The sequence below is a fragment of the Mauremys reevesii genome, linkage group 11, assembly GCF_016161935.1.
Source record: "Mauremys reevesii isolate NIE-2019 linkage group 11, ASM1616193v1, whole genome shotgun sequence".
Taxonomy (NCBI): Eukaryota; Metazoa; Chordata; order Testudines; family Geoemydidae; genus Mauremys; species Mauremys reevesii.
The window spans coordinates 27,345,096-27,367,167 of NC_052633.1; the positions used below are offsets into that span (position 1 = coordinate 27,345,096).

Below are 22,072 nucleotides of genomic sequence, written 5' to 3' on the forward strand. Positions count from 1 at the left end.
TAAAACAAATTAAATAAGAAAAAGTCCTCTACCATCTTCAGTAGGTTGATTGACAATTTATGGTAACACATTGATCAAACAGAGGTTTTGAATCAGAAGACTTAAAGCTTCCCAAATGTTTCTCAGATCTGTAAGCTGCAACCCCACCTTTACTGGCCCATTTTTCTGTTTCAGTGGCCCCTTAAACTTCTACATTATATAGTAAATGTGGCACATCATGCATTATTTCTTGTCATCTCATTAAACATTCTTTCAAGTCTACTATTCCCTCCTCCTAAGGATCTCAGCACAGCATGCGGGGCATAGCAGTTCCACTTGAACGTGGAATCTTCTGAAATGAGATAAAATATCAACAAAACCTTGTACAACTCAAAGGCTTTTGTAACCAGTTGCATGTTGAGACCATGGGTGAAATCCTTTTCCCAGGGAAAATGCCAGTTGACTTCAATGGGGCCAGCATTTCACCCTATAGTTTTGATCTCTGATGGGACCAATCTTGGGTCTCTTCCTCAAGAATTTAGGCAAATGGTTCTTTTTGAGCCATATACTAGTACAGCTCTATAAAATGGGTGATAGGAAGCACCAATGGAATATGGAAAAGCATCATTTTACCTCTCTCCCCAGAAGCCTGGGTATATCTCTTCTACATTGTACCAAGTACTCCTGAGCCAAGAAGAGAGAGATTCAAGGTTACTCTCACACCCAAGCCTCCATGCTCCAATCCACAGCATTACTGCCAAGCTAATGGGTCTAAGGCCTTGACATCCACAGCCATCCTAACAACACAGGGAGGAGTATTATCTTTGAATATGTCTTGTTTTATAAGCTCCATTTGATTTAAAGAGAACAGTGCCACTAGTGAGCAGCAAAATTATTAACCTCTATGGAATTTACACGGGGCCAAACCCTGCTGAATTCACTCAGTGCCTGGTTCTGGTATCACTTATTCTTGTGCAGGAATAACTCAGCTGAAATCAAGTGAGTTAATCCAGTGTAAAACTGATGGGAGATCAAAATCAGACCATCAGTTTTCTCATACTAAACTTCCTATTGACTGCAATAGGATTTTTGGCTAGTGTGAGGACTGAATAAGCATAGAGCACAACATGTTTACTTCATAAATATATATGCATATTTTGTGTTTTAGGCTATACTTGACCAGAGGTGAAAGTAAGCCGGTATGGTCCGGTACGGTGTACCGGCAAAAGCCGGTATGCCGTGCCTGACCGCATCGGCTTCTGCAGCGGGGATTTAAAGGACTTGGATCGGGGAGACCCAAGCCCTTTAAATCCCGGCCTGCAGCTCCGGTGGCTGGGCTGGGGCTGGCATTTAAAGCGCTCCTCCGAGCTTCCCACTGCGGCGGGAAGTCCGGAGGAGCCCTTTAAATTCCAGCCCCGGCCCACCACGGCAGCTGGGCTGGGCGGCGGGGAACTCAGAGGAGCCCTTTAAATCTTGGCCCCGTCCCCGTCCCACAGCTCTGGCGGCCGGGCTGGGGCCGGGATTTAAAGGGCCCGGAGCTCCACAGCGGCTGGAGCCTTGGGCCCTTTAGTTCGCCCCGAGGGCTACCAGCCACCTCTGCAGCTTGGAGCCCCATGGGTGATTTAAAGGCTCTGGGACTCCCAGCCAGAGCTGGTGCCCCAGGGCCTTTAAATCTTGAGGCCCCGCCTCTTCCGGATGAGGCCTCCCCAGGACTCCGGCCATACCGGTAAGTCCTGTGAGTTACTTTCACCCCTATACTTGACGGAATTTTGTGTGAACTGTAAATGCAAGATGAATAAGAACTAACTCAAAAATATTTCTCTTTTTCACCTGGATCTTGGATCTTGTGCTGCAAATGGTTTATTGATGACTAACATCAAAAGGCATCCCAGTTTGTATGTCATATGCTCCAGTTAAAATAGTTACACACTGAAGCCCAGATGGGAAAACTCCTTGATTTGCCTGGACATCTGCAGAACCTTTTATTTACTGGGAAGTGGAATCTAAAAATGGAATAATTTTATAACAATTAAAGACACAATTAGAACCACGATTACGTATGTAGGCAATGGGCCTGCGTCAGCAGTGAATACACTGACTTCTGGCCCCAGGGATGGAAAGTCCAGCTGGAAGACTGCTGCAGTGGCACAAGGTGGCCTCCTGCAACCACTGCCCCACTGTTGGCATGGAGACAGCCAGTGGATCCTCAAAAAGGAGTGGCACTGGCCAACGATGGGGCATGGCTAGAGCAGGGGTTCTCACAAACACGTTTTTTGGCAGCCTCAGAATGTGGCAACCAACTCTGGTTGGTGGCCACTCTGACAATTTTTTCCCTAAAATATTTAATTAACTTTAGGAAAACTCAACAGTAAAAATAATGTACAGTTATATTTTGGTGCCCCGGGTCCCACTGCCTCCCCAGACCCCACTGCTTCTCCCTCTCGCCTCGGGCTCCCTTCCGTGGCCTCGGACATCAGGCTTACCCCACTTCTTGCCTCTGGACCACAGCGCCCAGTAAGGCGGCCCTGCAGAAGCCCAGAGCCAGAGCCCCATGGCTGGAGCCGGGGGTGGGCTGAAGTCCCAAGCCCACAGGCAGAGCCCTACTTCTGTCAGGGGGCTGAAACCCAAAGCCCTGAAGTTGTGGGGAGGGGGCTGAAGCCCACCTCAGGAGGCCCACAGCTGAAGTCCGCTGTAGCCGGGTGAGGGGGGACTATAGCCTGTCACTGGAGCCTCTGGCTGAACCGAGCGGGGGAGGCTGAAGCCAGCCGCTGAGCGCTGCAGGGAGGGGCCACTGCTTTGCCCCCTCCCCCATTTCTGCACAAGAGGCTATTGTAGCCACAGGAAAATCCACTGGTGGCCGCATGTGGCCACGGTGGCCACATTTGAGAAACACTGGGCTAGAGCCAGGGCCGGCTCCAGACCCCAGCGCGCCAAGCGCGTGCTTGGGGCGGCATGCCTGTGGAGGGTCCACTGGTCCCGCGACTTCGGTGGAGCATCCGCAGGAGGTCCAGCGGAGCCGCGGGACCGGCGACCGCCAGAGTGCCCCCCGCGGCGCGCCGCCCCAAATCCTAGAGCTGCCCCTGGCTAGAGCATCCAGGATATGTGCTGTTTGGGGCATCTATGGAGTCCCAGATAGAAACTAAAGCTATCCATCCCTGGCTGAGTCCCCTGGGTGAGTGCTGGCATCACCACTGCCTACTCACACGGGGTGAATTCTCCCTGAGGCACAGTGGCTCCCAGTGGCACAACGTTATAGCTTCAATTATACCTGTAGTAACAAAGGGGGTGAATCTAGTTATACATTGGGGCACAAGGGTAATAGAAGGTTTTTATCAATTAAATAGGAAAAAGGCTGGCGTGTCCAATGCATAGGAAAAGGTTGATTGTTTTCATGGTGATACAGTATACTAGCGAGGGTATAAATTCCTCAGTTATATTTGTTCTTCCCTTTTGTTATCCTACCTATAGTATCCACCCAGATACTCATAATATCTTGTGGAATGTTTATCTCCTTTACTGCTTCAGTGGGTCTATAAATGCAACATCCTAATGAACTACTTCAGCTAGTAACTTTGATGCCAGAATGTTCCCAGCAAGAACTTTACTAAGAAACTATGCAGCTTCCTGTCGTTGAGTAAATGGTAACTTTGATCTTTTCTTCAAAAAACTAACATAAAAGGAGACTGTTTACAGAATTTCTGTCACCAGAGGAAGACTTATAAAATAATGTTTGTGGTGATTAATACAGGGAGGTTAGACAAGGCTCCCAAGTTTCTCAGAAATCATTTTTTAACAATGCTAGATTCTTCTTTCTGCTTCTTTACTTTCAGTACTAATTAGATTTCCCTCCCCTGTCCACTTGACAAACCCAATTTCACTGACAGTTGGATGTGCAAGTTATGGAAGATCATGTCCCAGATTAACATGCATACCATGGAGACCCTCGGAAAGAAAGGGGTCTAAATCCTAGATTCCTTACTCAGGCAAAATGCCCACAGAAATCACTTAAAAAATTAAATACAAGATTGACTTATTTGGTTTAAACAACAGGTTACTGTGTATGCAAGTGCATATTTCTTACAAGATAGTACTTTTCATTAGTCCACAATTACATATTTACACAAATTTAACATCTATTGTCATAGGATAAATACATGCAGTTTTATTCAATATTGAAAAGAAATTCGACAACACTGAAGTGAAAGAAAAATAATGACCCATATTTGCAAATTGGAAAGTCTAAAGTTAGGCACCAAATACTTAAAAGTGTTGCTTGATTTTCAAGTAACTCTCCCTGAAGTCATTCAGAGCTTCTAAGAACTCAGCACTTTTGAAAGTCAGACCAATTTCTTACATGCCTAAATATGGAGGTTGGAGCTTAACTTTAGACTCCGACTTTTGAAAATCTTGGTTTCGGCCATTTTTTTTTACAGTGATTTCCACAGGAATTCACTGGACTCTGAGACTTTAATCAGAGGTGCAGGTATTCAGCACTTTTGAAAGTCAAGCTATTTAGGTGCCCAAACATGGATTTAGGTGCTTACATATAGGCACTCACATTTTTCCATTTTTTGGCTGTGCCCCCCCCCCTTACACCAGGGCTGAATTTGCCCCCTTAAACATGACAGCATGTAGTGGTGTTAAGACCCTATAATTCCTCAACACAGAAAAGAGTCAGATAGTGTAAGTCAGGGCTTTAACAGTTAGCTCTGAGTTTATTTGCTTTTATTTTGCAGCGAGCATCTTAACCTTAACGTAATCTATATTGTGTGTGTGTGTTAATATTTTAGAATCTGGGCAACGCTAGTAGTTGAATTCAGTTTTCATTTTAGTTATCCACATGGTATTAAAATAATAGGCAAGTCATTGATGCGCTGATGAAACACATTCTTGTGAGAACATGCTTAGACTACCCCATCCTCTGTATTAGGAAATACTGTCTTGATCCTACACCATTATAGTCAATGGGAGCATTGCCATTAACTTCAATCAGCATAGGATCAGGCCCTAGTACACCATGTTATTTTTTAAGTTTTAAAGAAACATCCCAGGTAAAGATGTATGGACAGATCGTGATTCTTATAAAACCTTTGAAGATGAATAGAAACATTAATATTTAATGATTCTCATTAAAAGATTTCTATATACTTAGGATGTGTAGACTATTGTATGCCAGTCATAACAAGAATTGATAATGTGAATGTCTATGTATAATTGACACAAATGCTATACTATACATTTACCATACTCACATTTTCAGCTGGAAATTAAATTCACTAACAATAGATGAGAAACCTGAGATATTTGCTTTGTAGTGCTATCAGTGCAATCTGAGTTAAATTATTCGTGTGCAGCATTTTTGAAGCCATTTTGTATCACTGACATTCCTGTTTCCTAAAATATACCATGTTCACAAGGTATTTGAAATGGGACTTAACATATTGTAGTATTTACTGTGGAAAGCTTTAAAACATCTGTTTGTTTCAGAGTGTCAAGATGAGGATCAGAATAACACAGGAATAAAGTTACAAGAAATAGATAATAATAACCCCATACTTACCCAGCTCATTAGTAAATTCATTGGATTTCTCCCCAGCAATGTTTTTTTCCAAACCTGGAAACTAAATTGAGTGTGAAGAAAAACAACATATGTTTAGTTTTGAACAAAATTTTAATTTAGCTTTGAAGGGCCCAATTCTGCAAAGTGCTCAATGTCTGTTGAAGCCAGTGGGAATTGAGAACACGGAGCACCTTAGGAGATCAGGTCCAAAACTAATAATGTAGTACTGTACTCTGAAGAAATTCAGAGATTCATGGTTTATACCGTACTTGCTTCTCTGGTCTCCCAAGACATAGTACCATGGAACCAAACTGAATCAGGAAGCAAAGTAACCTCTTTTTTTCCCTGCCACAGAACTTTCTTCTCCAGACTTTGCCAACAAAGCATAAATTTGGCTGGAGATTAGTCAGATCAGAGAATTAGTCTCTTGTCCTAGGAATGATAAGAGTTTAAAATCCAAAGTCCACTGAAATCAATGGAAGTCTTGGCATTGACTTCAATGGGATTGGAATCAGGCAGATAGTCATACACACCTGTCAACTATTCAGAGAACATGTAGGTGATATATAACATCTAAGAGCAGAACCCAGAGAGGGTGTTCCCTCCATTTTTCCTCTCTCTTCTGGTTTTGTCTGTTTACCAGACCATCCAGTTCCATTCATCCTCCTGATGGTCACTGCAGTGGAATGGAGGTCCAGGAGATAAGAGCAATGCTGAATAGTGTAAGCCAGCAGTTCTCAACCTTTCTGGGCTCAGGATCCATTTGAAAATGTTTATGGCCTGTCATGACCCAATAAATAGTCTGGGATTTGAAGCCCTGGGGTTGTTTTGGTCTGAACCTGAACCTGCCCCCCTCCTCCCCCAGAGGAGTTGGGTCCTGCCCAGCACATGTAGTGCTGGGCAGCCACAATGGCAGCTCCTTCAACTCCTGTGCTGTGGGGCTGGCTGGGCTTGGCTCTCAGGTCTGGCTGGGCATTGCAACCCCTAGGACTGTAGCACCGCTCAGGTTTGGCCCCACCCTCCTGACTGGACAAACTTGTGAGAGTGGAGTTGTGGCCTGGCTCATAGGATTGCAATGCTACTCACTCAAGTCTGGCCTACTCGGACTCCCATCATCACAACGGCTGGGCCAAATCGAGTGGCGCTGGGACGCCACAGGTTGCATTGCCTGGAGCAGGCAGGCGAGCCCAACCAGCCCTGTGAGACAAGAGCTATAGGAGCTGCCACACGACCCTTTGAAACATTCTGGTGACCCAATAGTGTTATGTACATGTTTGTTTTGTAATTATTTATATACTGGGTTTGGTAAAAATATTTCCCCAGTGTAGCACAGTATAATGTAAAGGTCTACATCGTGTGGTTTTTACACCTTCCCTGGAACCCAACATCCTATCAGGTCTAAAAAAAGTATGTTAAAAGTGGAGCACTTAAAAGTTAGGTAATGCCAGAATTAAGGTTCCTTGGACTTCTCATCCAGTCTCAGTGTCCTCCTTTTCCCTGGCTCCTTATCCCAGTCTCTTTGTCCAGCTAGTCCCCTTCAAGTCTACACTCCCCTGCCAGACTTGAGTCCCAGTCAACTCCCAGCCCGCCACCACAATGCCTAGGTCTGGCACTTGTCCCCTCCTCCACACTGCCTGGGTATCATTGTGGGGTGGGAAGAGAGAGAGAAAGGGAGGATGTCACTGAGAGCACAGGTGAGACAGGCTCCCTATTCTCAGTTCTAGTGTCTGACCTTACCCCACCTTAGAGCAGTCATTACAGGAAAAAAGACAGCTTCATCCCTGTAGCTCTGTGCGAATAGCAATTCTGTCACACATAGGAGTTTTGAGGGGATGGAGTATATTCAAAATGTCTGCTCAGCACAAGGAGCTGTGACACTCAAGCATGTTCAGTGAGGATAGAATCTTTGGAGATTTTAGCTGCTAAAATGTCTAGCAACTCTCTACTGAGCATGTACAAACTGTGACTTTTCAGAGGCTTGTAATTTGACCAAATCTGGGCAGATGTTCATAGGGACAGCAAAAGGCACATCTTTGACATAAACATCAACTTCCTGCCAAATTTCAAGTCCCTGAACCAAAGTATGGGCGCACACGAGCTTTCCAAAAAAATATTTTTTATTACATTGAAAAACAATGTATTTCGCCCTAGCCTTATTCTAAGAAATGACTGAAGTGTTTTGGCTGAAATTGCAAAAAAAAGCTCAGCCTGAGGTAGATACCTGCCATGGAAATTTCATCCCAAACTACTAGTTTGGCAGTTATAAAAACTGAAAACAGTCTTATAATGGGAAATGTTAGGCAACCTTAATAGATGGGGGCTATCAGTCACACCTCTACAAAAACTATCTACTGAAACAGACATTTTCTGTGTGTCCATTGTGAACATATGTATTATAACAATACTTCACTTTTTAGTTCAGTAATAAATATGGTACCTAATTTGCATGAGGAAATCGACAACTGTAACCATTTACATAGCACATTACACTTTAAACGAATGTTTATTAATTCTTACAATAGGCCTGTTATGTAGCCCTGTTATCCTTCTCCCCATATCCATCATGCTGGGCAGGGAGCCACTTAAGCCAGCCGATGGGAGACGCTGAGGACAAGGATGTGTCCTAAGTCTCCCCTCTCACTGTTAGGTTCCACAGGCTTGGTCTCACTACAGAGTTAGGTTGACGTAAGGTAGCTTATGTCAACCTAACTCTGTAAGTATCTACATTACAACATTGCTCCTGCCGATGTAAGTTGCTCACTACACTGACCTAATAACTCCACCTCTGTGGAGGTTGATGTAGCTAGGGCGATGCAGTGTCAGTGTAGACACTGCTTTTCTTATATTGCCTGGTGGTGTGAGCCCTGTGTGGGGCTGACAGCCCAGGCTTTCAGCCCTGGGTCAGGCTGGGGGGACACCCTAGCTGTCAGTGCACCACACAGTTAAGTCAATGGAAGTACTCCTAGTGAGGACATACACTGGTGACAGAGGGGGTGTAGCGTGGACTTGAACCACTGCAGTAATTACTGTCATGGCTGTACATCAACCTAACTTAGGTCAACTTAATTTTGTAGTGTAGGCAAGGCCTAAGTCCAGGCTGAAGGAAGGTGCTTAGCTTGGCTTGCGATCCACAGCTGGAAACCACCTGGAGTCAGGCATCTTAGGTATCTATACAGCAAAGAAAAACAAACAGCTAGTTTGTGCCAGCCGACTCGGGCTTGCGGAGCTCAATATTATTTTATTATATATCCCCAGCAGGGCTGGCCTTACCATGAGGCGACCGCCTCAGGCTCTAGACTGTGGGGGGTGCCACTAGGACCCAGAGTGTAGAAAATTGTGTCTGCTGCTGGTGCATATGTATTCTCTCTGCTCTAGATGCACGGAGATGGTGGAGTGCTGTGCTGGAAGAAGAAGGGCACAAGAGACATAATAGGCAGGCAGGAGAAAAGGTGAGAGGGAATAACAGAAAGCAGCAGGAGCTGCAGGGAGAGAGAGGAGGAGGAGCCTCTTATGTACCTCTCTAGCACCCCCAGGAGCCTGGACTGATTAACACCAGCTTCTCAGGGAGCTTCCTGTTTCCTGCTGCTTCCCTGAACCCACTTGAGGTGACTAGGCAGTCAACTGAAGTAGTAAGAGCCAGTTAGGCCCTTAAGATGCTGATATCTTCCCTCACCCAGGCCCTGCTACCAACCTGCTTATTTGTCCCTGTCTACTGAGTGTTGAGAGCCACTATAGCTGGCACAGAACAGCAGTCATGAGTAAAAGAAGAAAATGCCCCTCTGGGGCAGCATTCAGAAAAAGCAAGCAAGCAAAGGAAGCTTTTCTTTCTAAGCAGGAAGAAGCTCTCCTGAGATACATAGACACAAATGTTCATGGTGAGCCTTCTGGCCCCAGTGAGGATGTGAGTGGTGAGGAGATGCCTGATCTTCCAGTTAGTCAGAGTGCAGGTGACCTGGCAGCTACTGCAGCATCCATATCTCCATCTCAAATGGATGTAACCATGCACATTCCTGAAGAAAAGTGTAGATCAGAGAAGAGTGTGGTGGAGGCGCAAGTTTAGTTCCTTAAGTCTAGATGATCCAGGACTGTGGACCCACTTGAGCAGTAGCCTGAGGGACTTCCTTGTACTGCATGGGCCACAGCAAGTGAAAAACTTCATGTTCCCCAAAGTCAATGAAAACAGAAGTTTCCATCCAACACATTACTGGTGTGAAATCCCCACTGGTGACAAAGTGGAGAGGCCATGGCTTATGTACTCAAAAACCCAGAATGCTGCATACCATTTTTGTTGCAAACTCTTCCAGTCTAATGTTCCAGCCATGCTGGGTTCTACAGGAACAAAGCACTGAAAAAATCTGGCATGCCATGAGAAGGCAACAAATCACCAGAGAGCATTCCAGAGGTGGAAAGAGCTTGAGATGAGACTAAGGTTAAAGGCCACCATAGATGATCAGCATCAAGAGAAGATTGCATCAGAGTCTCTTTACTGGCAAAATGTTCTGAAAAGGCTCATTGCCATTGTGAGAATGCTTGCTACCCAAAACCTAGCACTGCGTGGCACTTCAGATCAGCTGTATATGCCAAACAATGGAAACTTCCTTAAAATTGTGGAGCTGATGGCTGAGTTTGATGCTGTACTCCAGGAGCATCTAAGAAGAGTCACCACCCAAGAAATGTACACACACCACTACCTTGGAAAGACAATTCAAAATGAGATCATACAGTTACTGGCAACAAAAATCAAACAGAAGATTGTGGCAGATTTGAAGTCAGCAAGATATTACTCTGTTATTCTGGACTGCACACCTGCCATACGAAACAAATGACTTTAATGGTGCGTTTTGTAACAACAACAGAACCTAATGAAAATGTCCCTGCAATGGTGACTGTCAGAGAGCATTTTCTAGAATTTATTGACATAGATGATACTACAGGAGCTGGTATGACTAATGTGCTTCTTAAAAAGCTAGAGATACAGGAATTGCGATAGCTGATATGAGAAGTCAGGGCTATGATAATGGTGCCAACATGAGAGGAAAGAAAAGAGGAGTGCAGACACAGATCCGAGAGTTAAACCCTCAAGCTTGTTTTGTCCCATGCAGTTCTCATTCATTGAACTTGGTGGTGAGTGATGCAGCATCAGCTTCTAGTGAGGCTGCTGATTTTTTTAATGTAATTCAAAGCATCTATGTATTTTTCTCTGCATCAACTCATCGATGGCAAATTTTGAAGCAACATCTGGGAACATCCTCTCTGACACTGAAACCACTGAGTGCCACATGATGGGAAAGTTGAGTGGAGGCAATAAAGCCTATCAAACACCAAATTGGGAAGATAGATGATGCCATAGTTGCCATTATGGAGGATAATGCTATGACAGGAACTGTTCATGGGAGAACAGTGGCAGAGGGAAAAAGAATCTCCAGAAACATATATAACTTCAAATTTCTGTGTGGCTTAGTATTGTGGCATGACATACTGTTTGAAATAAATGTTGTAGGCAAGAGACTCCAAGGTGTTGACCTTGATATATCTGGAGCAATGGAACAACTGGACAAATCAAAGTCATACTTACAGTCTTACCGGTGAGATGAGGGATTTCAAAACGCTCTAAGAGTGCACAGAAGTTTTTCCCACCCATTCAAAAACAGAAGAGTCACCGAAGAAGACATTTTGATTATGAGGCATGGGATAATCCCATAAGAAACCCCAAACAACAATTCAAAGTTGAATTCTTTAACCAGGTGCTAGATTGTGCAATACAGTCAGTTGAAGAACGTTTCATGCAGCTCAAGGAACACTGCAGTATATTTGGGATGTTGTATGATATTGCAAAACTCCTCACTATACCTGAAGAAGACCTACACCAGCAATGCAGGGCACTAGAGACAGTGTTGATACATGATGACATGTGTGATATCAATGCGAGTGATTTAGGTGATGAACTGAAAGCCCTTTCAAGATGCATTTCAGTAGGATCAGCTCCAAAGGCTGTTCTGGAATATATGTGCACAAATAAGATGACCAGCCTCTTTTCAAATGCTTTTGTTGCTCTGCTCATACTGGCCCAGACTGTGGACCTTCAGGAAGCAGTTCAAATATTTGCAACCAAGAAGGCGTGGAAAGCACCACTTTGATTAATCAGACAGATAAAAATGCCAGTGTTTACTATGCAGACAAGAAGTTATATTTGCTGTTAAGTGTTACTTAAAATTTTTGAAAAAGGCATTTTAAGTTCTTAGTTCTCCTTTATTGGGGTAGGTAGCTGTCACGGAGTGTGGGGAAGTCAGGGCCTTGCACCCCTCTTCCTGAGATTCACCGTGACTCTCAGCCAGCCAGTAAAACAGAAGGTTTATTAGATGACAGGAACACAGTCCCAAGCGGAGCGTGTAGGTACAACTATAACCCCTCAATCAAGTCCTTCTGGGGGGTTCAGGGAGCTTAGACCCCATCTTGGGGTTCCCTGCGTTGCACCACCCAGCCCAAGACTGAAAACAAAAACTCCTCCACAGCTCTCTTCCCATCCCCCCAGCTCCTCATCTCCTTTGTTCACTTTCCCAGGCAGAAGGTGTCACTTCTCCCAACCCCGCTCCTGGCTCAGGTTACAGCTCAGGTAGCTTCCTTCTAGGCAAGTCCCCCATCCCCAATGTAACTCTCCTGCAACATTCCCAGGTCAAATCCGCCCTGCTTCCTGCTCCGACACAGTAGCAGAGCAGTACTATGAGAGGAATAGAACAGGAAGAAGGCAGAATTGAGAATTTTCAAAGTTTTGGCCCAAGCAAGGGGGCATAGGGGCGTCATTTGAGCTCCCCGCCTCAGATGCCAAAATGTTGTGGGCTGGCCCTGATCCCCAGAGTCAATCCAATCCTGCATTTTAGATGAAGAAAAGTTCAGAATGACAGTAGCTGGCAAGAGAAGGCTATATTTTAAGATTAATTTTAGCTTGAAAATTCTATATGTAAAGATTGCCATGAACAGCACCTTTAAAATTAATTAATCCAGTGGTAAATGTGGTATGGAATTACAAGTAAGACCTTTAATGCTGCAGAAAAAAAAACTGACAAGGGAAATGTTTTCAATATTCTAAAGGAAATCAGTCAACTTACATGTGTTTAACATTAGGAATATTTCTCTTTCCTCAGTGTGGGCCTGTAACTCCAGCAGATTATAATTATGAGTTACATGTGAATCAATGGATAGTTATAAGAGGCATATATTTAAAATATTAAAACACTAAAGTCATTAAAAAATTTTTTTTAAGTTTAAAGGCAATTATTTTCTTTTCAGCTCGTTTCTACTTTCTGCGTTTAATTTTTGCTAATGGAATCCCATCCATTGATCCTTCTGTCGCATTATACGCAAACGTGTTAATTAGATTTGTACGTCATTTCCTTTGTTTCTGGGCTAGTCAGTGGAAGGAATTATTCACAGATAAGCATTATTAGGATTCTGTTCCAAATCTCTCCTTCTTCCCATTCCTCCTTTAAGATGATACATGTTAATATAGGCAGACAGTGGTAAAGTAGGGTCAGATAGTGCTCCTATTGAAGTTAATGAACATGATTCTCCACTGTCTTTAAGAACTGTGCAAAGTGGATATAAAATACTACGATTGTGGGTGTAAATCACTGCAATTTAATAGCATTTAAAACCCATTTTTCCACCTTTGTATGTTCAGGAGCGGCTCTAGACATTTCGCCGCCCCAAGCACGGCGGCATGCCACGGGGGGCGCCTGGCCGGTCGCCGGTCCCGCGGCTCCGGTCGACCTCCCTCAGGCATACCAGCAGAGGGTCTGCTGGTCCCGTGGCTTCGGTGGAGCCGCGGGACCAGCGGACCCTCCGCAGGCATGCCGCCGAAGGCACCCTGCCTGCCACTCTTCCAGCGACCGGCAGAGCGCCCCCCGCGGCATGCCGCCCCAAGCACGCGCTTGGGGTGCTGGGGCCTGGAGCCGCACCTGTGTATATTACTGCACAAAGTACAAGGCAATGGAGAACAAAGCTTAACAAGATTTTTAATCATTAGATTTTGTATGCTTTCCTATACCATTGGCCAAGAAGAGATGGCACAGGAGCTATTACAGTGTCTTTATGCTACCTAAAGATTCCTCCAGCATTGAGGAATCTTCCAGTACCGGCCTACACTGGCTTTAAGGCATTTTTGTGCTGAGCAAGCAGCACTAAGATATTGGGTAATTGGGCCCTACATATTTGCAACAATTTTACTTTCAGCAATGAATGAATCAATAAGTAAATAAATTTCTCTCAAAATAACGTCCAAGCAAGTTGATCCAAACCTGTAGCTGTTATTAAAACTAACAATGAAAAGCCAAGTGTGTTCAGATTATGCTGAAAACAGTACACGTAAATAGCTTACAACTACACATTACTATGGGCAGAGACACAGACATTAGTCTTCCTTTTTGCTGGCCAAGCCAAAAAAATCCAAGACACTAAAAAAGCTTGTCTACATAGCTTTCATATAATTTTATTATATAGTATTTGTATTAGTGTACAGGGCCGCCCGCCCGGGGTGGGGGGTGCCCCGGGCCCTGCAGGTGCCCCCATGGAAGTTTTTCGGGACCCCTGGAGCGGGGTCCTTCACTTGCTCCGGGGGCCCTGGAAAACTCTCACGGGGCCCGGGCCCCCAGAGCTTCTTCCGCTCCAGGTCTTTGGTTGCAATTCAGCGGTGGGGGGTCCTTCTGCTCCGGGACCCGCCGCTGAAGTGCCGGGTCTTCGCCAGCAATTCGGCGACGGGGGCCCCCTGCTGCCGAAGACCCCAGGCCCCCTGAATCCTCTGGGCGGCCCTGTTAGTGTAGAGCTTGGGAACTCTAGTAATGGACCAGGACTCCATTGTTCTACAAACAGCAAACAAAAGACAGTCCCTGCCCCAAAGAGTTTACAATCCAAGACTAAAACAAGAGACAGATAGATTCAGACAGACTGATGTGGAAGTATTAAAATACTACTATTTTAATACTATACTGGTCAGCATGACAGGCAAGCAGCACACTAGCAGCCTAACCATTGTCAAGTTATTTGTCAGCATCATGGAAAATAAGAATTTTTAGGAGGGTTTTGAAGGAGGATTTAACTATATTGGTTTAGAAAACAATATAGAGTTTAAGCAGCACAACCCCTTAGTCTGGATGAAGCTATGCCGTGTAAAAGTTCCTTATCGGTATAGTTTATTTCTATAAATATGCAGAAATAAACTACACTAATAAAGTAACCTTTATTCCAGTATAATCACGTCCACACTAGGGGTTCTGCTTTAACTCTATCAGTTTCTAGATAACATTCTTTTTTGTATCACTCTTTTAAGAACAAAAACTATAATAAGTGGACCCGCCGCCGAAGATCTGGACATGCCACCAATTTTCATTGGCTGCCCCAAGCACCCGCTTCCTGCACTGGTGCCTGGAGCAGGCCCTGGTTTAGATGGTGAGCCTGCTGTAGCATTTCTCACTGCTAAAGTTGAGTGGGAGGCTGGGGTGAGGGGAGTGGAATCTTCCTAGCAAGGGAAGACATCAGGGCAAACACCACCCGCCCCACACGTACAAGCACTCATACACACAAAGCTATTGCTATAGACTGCACACACATCTGCCCAACCTGTTCTCCTAGGGCTTCATCCTTCAAAGTGCTGAACATTCACCTCCCACTGAAACCAACTTCAGGAGCTGCTCAGCACGTTGCAGGATCCAGCCTCTGGCCAAATCTCTTGGGAAAGGTCATTTGCCTGCTGCTCAAGAGGGAAGATGTGCTATGGAAGGTACTGCTTATCCTAATATATAGATGAGATACAGACGGTGGAGAAGGTGATAAGGGAGATGCTACTACCCCTACCCCCTATGGTGATGTGGGAGAAAGTTTGACGAGGATGACATCTAACCCAGGGAATAAATGGAGAGATTAGTACAATGGGGGGTATTGCTGCCTGTAACACCAGGCTGGTGGGAGAGAGCATGTGCAGTGATGGACGTTACTAGCTGAGATCCTTGCTGCTGGGCCTCCATCCCAGCAGAATCATAATAGCAGCTGCAGCCGCTGCAGAGTGCGGCCGCCCCCTCATTTCCCCATGCTTCCTCGGAGGCCCTACAATGGAAACAGCTTCACTAAAAACAGTTTAATAATGTCTTTGCTTCCATCCTTCCCCGCTAACAGGATGCAGATTACATTTGGAAAAACACACTTATTTCTTTCTCACACATTCTTGCTGCAGGACAGAAGTCACTGCTCCCTCATTGCTGCAGGCCAGACCCCAGAACAGAATAAAGGAACTATAACTTCAAAATGTAAGTGAATTTAACATTTGTGAAAGGTGTTAGACTAAAAGCTCTGGAGACTGCATTTCTCCGGCCACAGGATTACTAAAGTACAGGCAAAGGCTTCCCCCTACTGTACTAGTCTCCCAATGTCTCTTAACTCTTCCCTGGACGAGGGTCACTTTTAGGGAATGTAACAGTAGTTCAGTTTCCACAGTCCACTTAGGACCTGCCAAGTGGGAGATTTGCCATTGACTTCATTGGAGCAAACTTGGGCCTTTAGTCCTTGGCCTCTTTGTTGAGGGTAACAAGTAGGGTTGCCAGGTGTCCTGTTTTCGACCAGAACGCCCAGTCGTAAAGGGATCCTGGTGGCTCCAGTCAGCACCACTAGTAATATACAGGTGTAGGTTATATATAGGCGATATACAGGTGTAGGTTATTAATCACTAGTATGTAGGTGACTTACCAGGAATCCAGTTGCTGCTGGAGCCCTCCTGCTAAATCCCAGGAGTGACATTTAGCTGCTGGAACTGTATTCTTCTTTGCAGAAAAACATTCACTCATGAGTCCTCCCACAACTGCATTATATTTTCTCCCAAACTTTGAGAACCCTGACCAGATTCTCAGAACCCTCATCTCAGTGGGATAAATACAACTTGCCCTTCCTTCTGGTTGCCATGGCTCTCCCCCTCACCAAATATCCACCTGCTTTAAATACCTGACCTGGCTACTAGGGATATTCTGACTCCTCCGCAGTCCTTTTTTCTCAGTTGCTAAGGTTCTCCCACACTGACAGTATCACCTGGCCCATAAATTCAGAGGTGAAAGGGTTATAGTACAACTTATTCCTTCTTGTACAACTCCATCCTCCCCATTGTATTTTTTCCTGTTTCTGCTTGTAGGAGTCAGTGGACTTGGCTCTGTAAGATGTTCTCTCTCTGACATTCCTCTCTGCAAAATGTTTTTGGAGGAAGACTACTGGAACAATGATATGTGTTTAGAGATGGGCTGATGCCAGTGTTGGTATAACATTTTTTTTGAGACAATGTAAGAATCTCACAAAGACCAGCTTCTTCTATCACTCTGCCCTCACAGAAGGCTTTCCCTGCACACACACACACCTGTCCCCTTGACAGTGTTGCTGTTTCCACCTTCCTATGTAAACAAGAAAAACCATACTACATACTTTCTGCTCCAAGTCCCAGCACTTTGGACATGGAATGCAATGGAAACCATGGGTAAGAAAATGCCTTGTGGAACCTCACTGCTTGCATAGCCTACCATCCACTCTGGTTCAAGGTACAAAATTCATATGTGGAGCTATGAGCAGAGCACAGGATTGGGAGATGGGAGACCAGGGGCCCAAAGTCCCATCATTTACACTAGTATTAATCTCAAGTAACTGTACTGAAGCCAATCAGGTCACACTGGTGTAAAAATCAGTATAAGTTAGAAAAGAGTCAAACCCTGGGCTTCTATTCCTGGATCTAACACAGACATCCAGTGTGACCTTGCATTGAACACAATCCTCCCCTTTGCTTTAATAATGGGCTTCCAAGGGCTCCCAAAAGTCCCCTCCAGCAAGTTTCTATAATTTTGAGCCAGTCTCTGAGTCTGAATCTATATTTCCTCAGCTGTACAATAGGAACAACAACAGATAGGTAAATACTATCTCAAAGAGATATTGTAAGGCTAAATACACATCTGTAAATTGTAGAGACTCTCAGATGGAAGGTGCCATATAAGTGCAAAATATTTCCTGGATATCAAACTTCCCATAATTCAGGTATATTTCAATTTGAGCTTTACGTTCAGTCCATTTACAGAGAAGTCATTTTTAAAGCATGGATGGAGACCTGGGTTCAGATCTTTAACACCTCCACACTTTGGGGGCATCCAGTTATGGTGTTTTGGTTTGGGCCTATTTTTAATTGTACTGTATTGAGAGAGATAATATTGATGTCTTATACACTCAAAATAGACTAACAGGCTTCATTTTTATAAGATAATTTATGGCCAAATCTAGACCCTGATATCTTGCAAATGATTCCATGTGGGTAGTCCCCCGGATGCCTGCAAAGTGAAAATGGGGCTCCATATTGGTGCAGTGGTCTGTCTTTGCATAACAAGTTGCAGGAGTGGGGCCCTAGTTTAACAGCCTGTGTTACAAAAATTTACTTCCTCCTCTTTTATGTCAAGTTTTAGTCTGGATCAATTTTTTTACAATTGAATTTAAAACATTTGGAGAAAGAAATTGCATCAGAAATGCTATTACAGATGGTGCCACTACAAGTAGGGGCTGACATTTTCAGAAACAAAAAGCAAGTCTGCCATCTGGAGTCTTTTAGTGTTTCTGAGATGGATTTTTATACTGGAAAACAAATCTTACTGTAAGGTTTTAAAATGAAGTTGGATCAAGACAACAAGTTTAGCAATATGCCACACCAAGGAATGCTGATGATATGTCCCCACTTCATGAACTGCAGTTTCACCTATCCTGTAATCTCTCTCACACACTTTTAAACTCTAATACTAATATTCTCAAAGTGTGAACACAACGTTGGTATATATCCTTCACACTTATATGTTAGAGAACAGCACTGAGAAGACCTCAGAGAGATTACTAAATTATTTTTACTATATTATTGTAACAAATACATGGACACTTGAAGCACAGGCCCATATTATTTGAGTAGAATCTTTGTTAGCTGTTGGCAGGGTAGGACCTGTGAACCCAGTTATAAAGTTTTGATTCCATCCTATAGCAAGCAAAGGTATAAATCACCCCCAAAGTTTTCCTTAAACTTTAATTGCATTTTCTATTTTAAGAAAAGTGGTGGCACTCCAGGGATAAATCCAGTCCTGCAGTAATCTCCATATGGGCAATCAATGGGAATCTGCAGGACAGCAGGGATCCACCTACATGAACCTCATTGCAGGATCATCACCCAAGTTCCTAATCTCACCAAAGATATAACCATGTTTGAAAATCATTCTAAACCTATGTTCAGATAGACTCCCACCCCAAACCTGTTAGAACATTTGCAGCTGGCTTTTCTAGACAGGGCCAATATTATGTTCAAAACCACCTAAAAAACCCTGTACTTACTATTAGCCTCTACCATGTCTCGCACATGATTTGGGGAAACTGGTGCAGTCCTATTAACACTCAAAGCCAGTTCGGAGGGATCCCCATTTGAATTGTGTTTTGAGATAATGTTCAAACACAGTAAAGCTGAATAAAAGGAGTAAACACACTTTTGCTTTTGACTTCATGCTAAGAACTGCATCATGCAAAGCTGCACATAAGAAGCCATTTGCAAAGCACAAGTTTTATAGTTCCTACAAAACCAAGGCATAATGCTGCATACTCTCAAGCACCATCTTCTGTTAACTATTTACATAGTAGTAGTAGCATTCATTATTTATATGACTGCTGCAGTCTGTCATAGAGCAGGACCACATTATGCTAGATTCTATACAAACAGAACAAAAAGATGGTCCCAAGCTCAAAAAGCTTACAATCTAAGCAGAAGACAAGACAAACCTCTTTTAGAGACTAGTCCTGTGACAGTGAGGATGGGGCTATGTTTATGTCTTTGTAAATGCAAACTCCAATGCATTCAAACTCCTCCAGGACTTCCGCTGGGACAGTGATGACAATGGTATAGCTAGGTAGCTAAAACTTCTTCAATTAAGTTTATTTTTAGTGACAGTGAGCCTGTATACCAACACTTAGCTAGCATTCCTCATGTACTCAAATTGAATTGCAACCAATTTGAAGGGTTTCTTCAAGACTTCTCTACTGAGGTGGGAGATATGCCAAGCCCTATGCAGTCCTGTTAGCCCAGTTTCCCTAATGGCAATCTGCTTTTTCCCCATAATATGTTCTCCTCACAGGAGAGCAGATCTACCTACTATTCCCCAGCTGTTCAGTATCAGCAGGAATCAAGACCTATTAATGTTGCTCAGTGAGGAACCCCCTGACCTTACCCTTAAGCCTGTTCTTAACAAGCCCCTGATGGTGTGGCTGATGTGGTTAGGTCCTATGATGGTGTCCCTTGAATAGATATGTGGACAGAGAGCTGGCACTGGGGTTTGGTTCCTGGGTTAGTGTTTTTGTTGGGTGGTGTGTAGCTGCTGCTGAGTATTTGCTTCAGGTTGGGGGGCTGTCTGCAAGCGAGGACTGGCCTGTCTCCCAAGGACCATCATAGGACCTAATCACATCAGCCACACCATCAGGGGCTCGTTCACCTGCACATCTACCAATGTGATATATGCCATCATGTGCCAGCAATGCTCCTCTGCCATGTACATTGGCCAAACCGGACAGTCTCTACGCAAAAGCATAAATGGACACAAATCTGACATCAGGAATTGTAACATGCAAAAAACAGTAGGAGAACACTTCAGTTTTCCTGGACACTCAATAGCAGACTTAAAAGTGGCCATTCTTCAACAAAAACAAAATTGAAAATCAGACTCCAAGAAACTGCAAAACTGGAATTATTTTGCAAACTGGACACCATCAAATTAGGCCTGAATAAAGACTAGGAGTGGATGGGTCACTACAAAAAATAATTCTCCCCTCCTGATACTCACACCTTCTTGTCAACTGTTTGAAATGGACCACCTTGTTTACATTGGCACTACAAAAGTGATTTCCACCCCTTTTTGTCAACTGTTGACAATAGCCCACTTCCACCTTAATTGAATTGGTTTGTTAGCACCGACTCCCCAACTTGGTAAGGCAACTCCCATCTTTTCATAGGCTGTGTATTTATACATCCTTACTGTATGTTCCACTCTAAGGTGCCACAAGGCCTCCTCATTGTTTTTGCTGATATAGACTAACAGGGCCACTACTCTGAAACCTATCACCTGCAGAATGGGATATTGATCAGTATACTCTGGCAGAGATGGGAAAAAGAAGGGAAGTGGATGGGAAGTAGAGGGTTGATAGAGGAATTTGGTCCCTTTAAATTGGATGCCTATGCTAGTTCAGGGTGAGGTTTAGAAAATGTTTCAAAACTTAATGGGGAGCACTGCAGCAGGAAATGGGACATACTGGAAGATCAGAGTATATGTGTGTGGGGGTCAGCGGGTCTGGGTGGAAGAACGTGCACAGGAGCAGCATAGAGTGTGTTCGTGGGATGTGTGAAAAAGTAGTGCTAGATGTGGGTGAGCAGTGCACAGAGTGAGTGCAGATGAAGCACCAGCACTAGGTATGGGTGGGTAGTTAGGTGGGGTATCTGTGTGGGAGCAGCACTGGCTCCGAGAACTGGTGTGTCTGCGGGGTAATAACACTGGGTCTGGGTGCAGGGGGAACAGGGCTGGGTGTTGCTGGAGTATGGGGGTGGGGTAGATCTGAGTGTTGAGGGGCCTGGAGGTGAATATGGTTGGGTGTTGGAAGGAGCAGGGTTGGGCATGGCACTGGTAGGAGCAGGGCTGGATCAGGGTGCTGGGGCAGCAGGGCTCAGTTGGGGTGGGGTGTTGGGGAAGCAGTGCTGGGTCGGGGTGTTGGGAGGAGCAGAGCAGGGAGCTGGGCTGGGTCGGGATGCTGGGGGGAGCCGGGCTCGGTGTGGCTGGGTCGCGGTGCTGGGGGGAGCCGGGCTCGGTCGCGGTGCTGGGGGGAGCCGGGCTGGGTCGGGGTGCTGGGGGGAGCCGGGCTCGGGGTGGCTGGGTCCGGGTGTGGGGGGAGCCGGGCTGGGTCGCGGTGCTGGGGGGAGCCGAGTTCGGGGTGGCTGGCTCGGGGTGCTGGGGGGAGCCGAGTTCGGGGTGGCTGGCTCGGGGTGCTGGGGGGAGCCGGGCTGGGTCGCGGTGCTGGGGGGGGCCGGGCTGGCTCCTGGCTGTGGGAGCGTGTGGATGCCCAGCGCAGAGCGCGAGGAGCAGCGGTGGGGGGGGGGGAGGGGCGCGGAGCCCTCCGCGACTCCCCCTCCGAGTCTCTGGGAGCCGCAGGCCAGGCGGGGCCGCGCCGGTTCGTGCCCGGGGACGCTCATACGACTAGCCAGCAACCCCGCATACCATAGAGAAGCGCTCTGGGCTCTGAGAGCACGTCACTTCCGCTTTCTATGACTTCCGCTGAGTGTGGTTATTGTTGTTTCCGGTCTGTGCCGAGGTGGCGCGGCTCGGTGACGCACATTGGCTGCGCCGAACTGGCCGGCGTGGCGGTCGCGGTTTCTCGTTGCCTGCTGGGGATGGGTCCGCCCATGGGGCTGGCGGTGAGGCAGCTCCCCAGGTAACGCGAGCGGGAAACGGGCAGGGAGGG

At 45.4% G+C, this 22,072-nt stretch overlaps 2 protein-coding genes across 2 annotated transcripts in view; one reads left to right on the forward strand and one right to left on the reverse strand.

Moving 5' to 3' along the window:
* Positions 1-37: 37 nt before the first annotated feature.
* On the reverse strand, positions 38-21,950 carry INPP1 (inositol polyphosphate-1-phosphatase). Its single transcript, XM_039494312.1, is given in 10 exon segments — positions 38-268; positions 270-344; positions 346-442; positions 1,810-1,859; positions 1,861-1,982; positions 3,442-3,495; positions 3,498-3,599; positions 4,703-4,739; positions 5,529-5,600; positions 21,829-21,950. Coding segments are annotated over 10 exon segments (843 nt in total). The 5' UTR covers positions 21,832-21,950.
* HIBCH (3-hydroxyisobutyryl-CoA hydrolase) overlaps positions 21,919-22,072 on the forward strand; it is a 93,495-nt gene continuing 93,341 nt past the window's right edge. Inside the window, exon 1 of the mRNA XM_039493714.1 lies at positions 21,919-22,042. Within this exon, the coding sequence (XP_039349648.1) occupies positions 22,002-22,042 (41 nt within the window). The 5' untranslated portion in view covers positions 21,919-22,001. The remainder of the gene's footprint in view (positions 22,043-22,072) is intronic.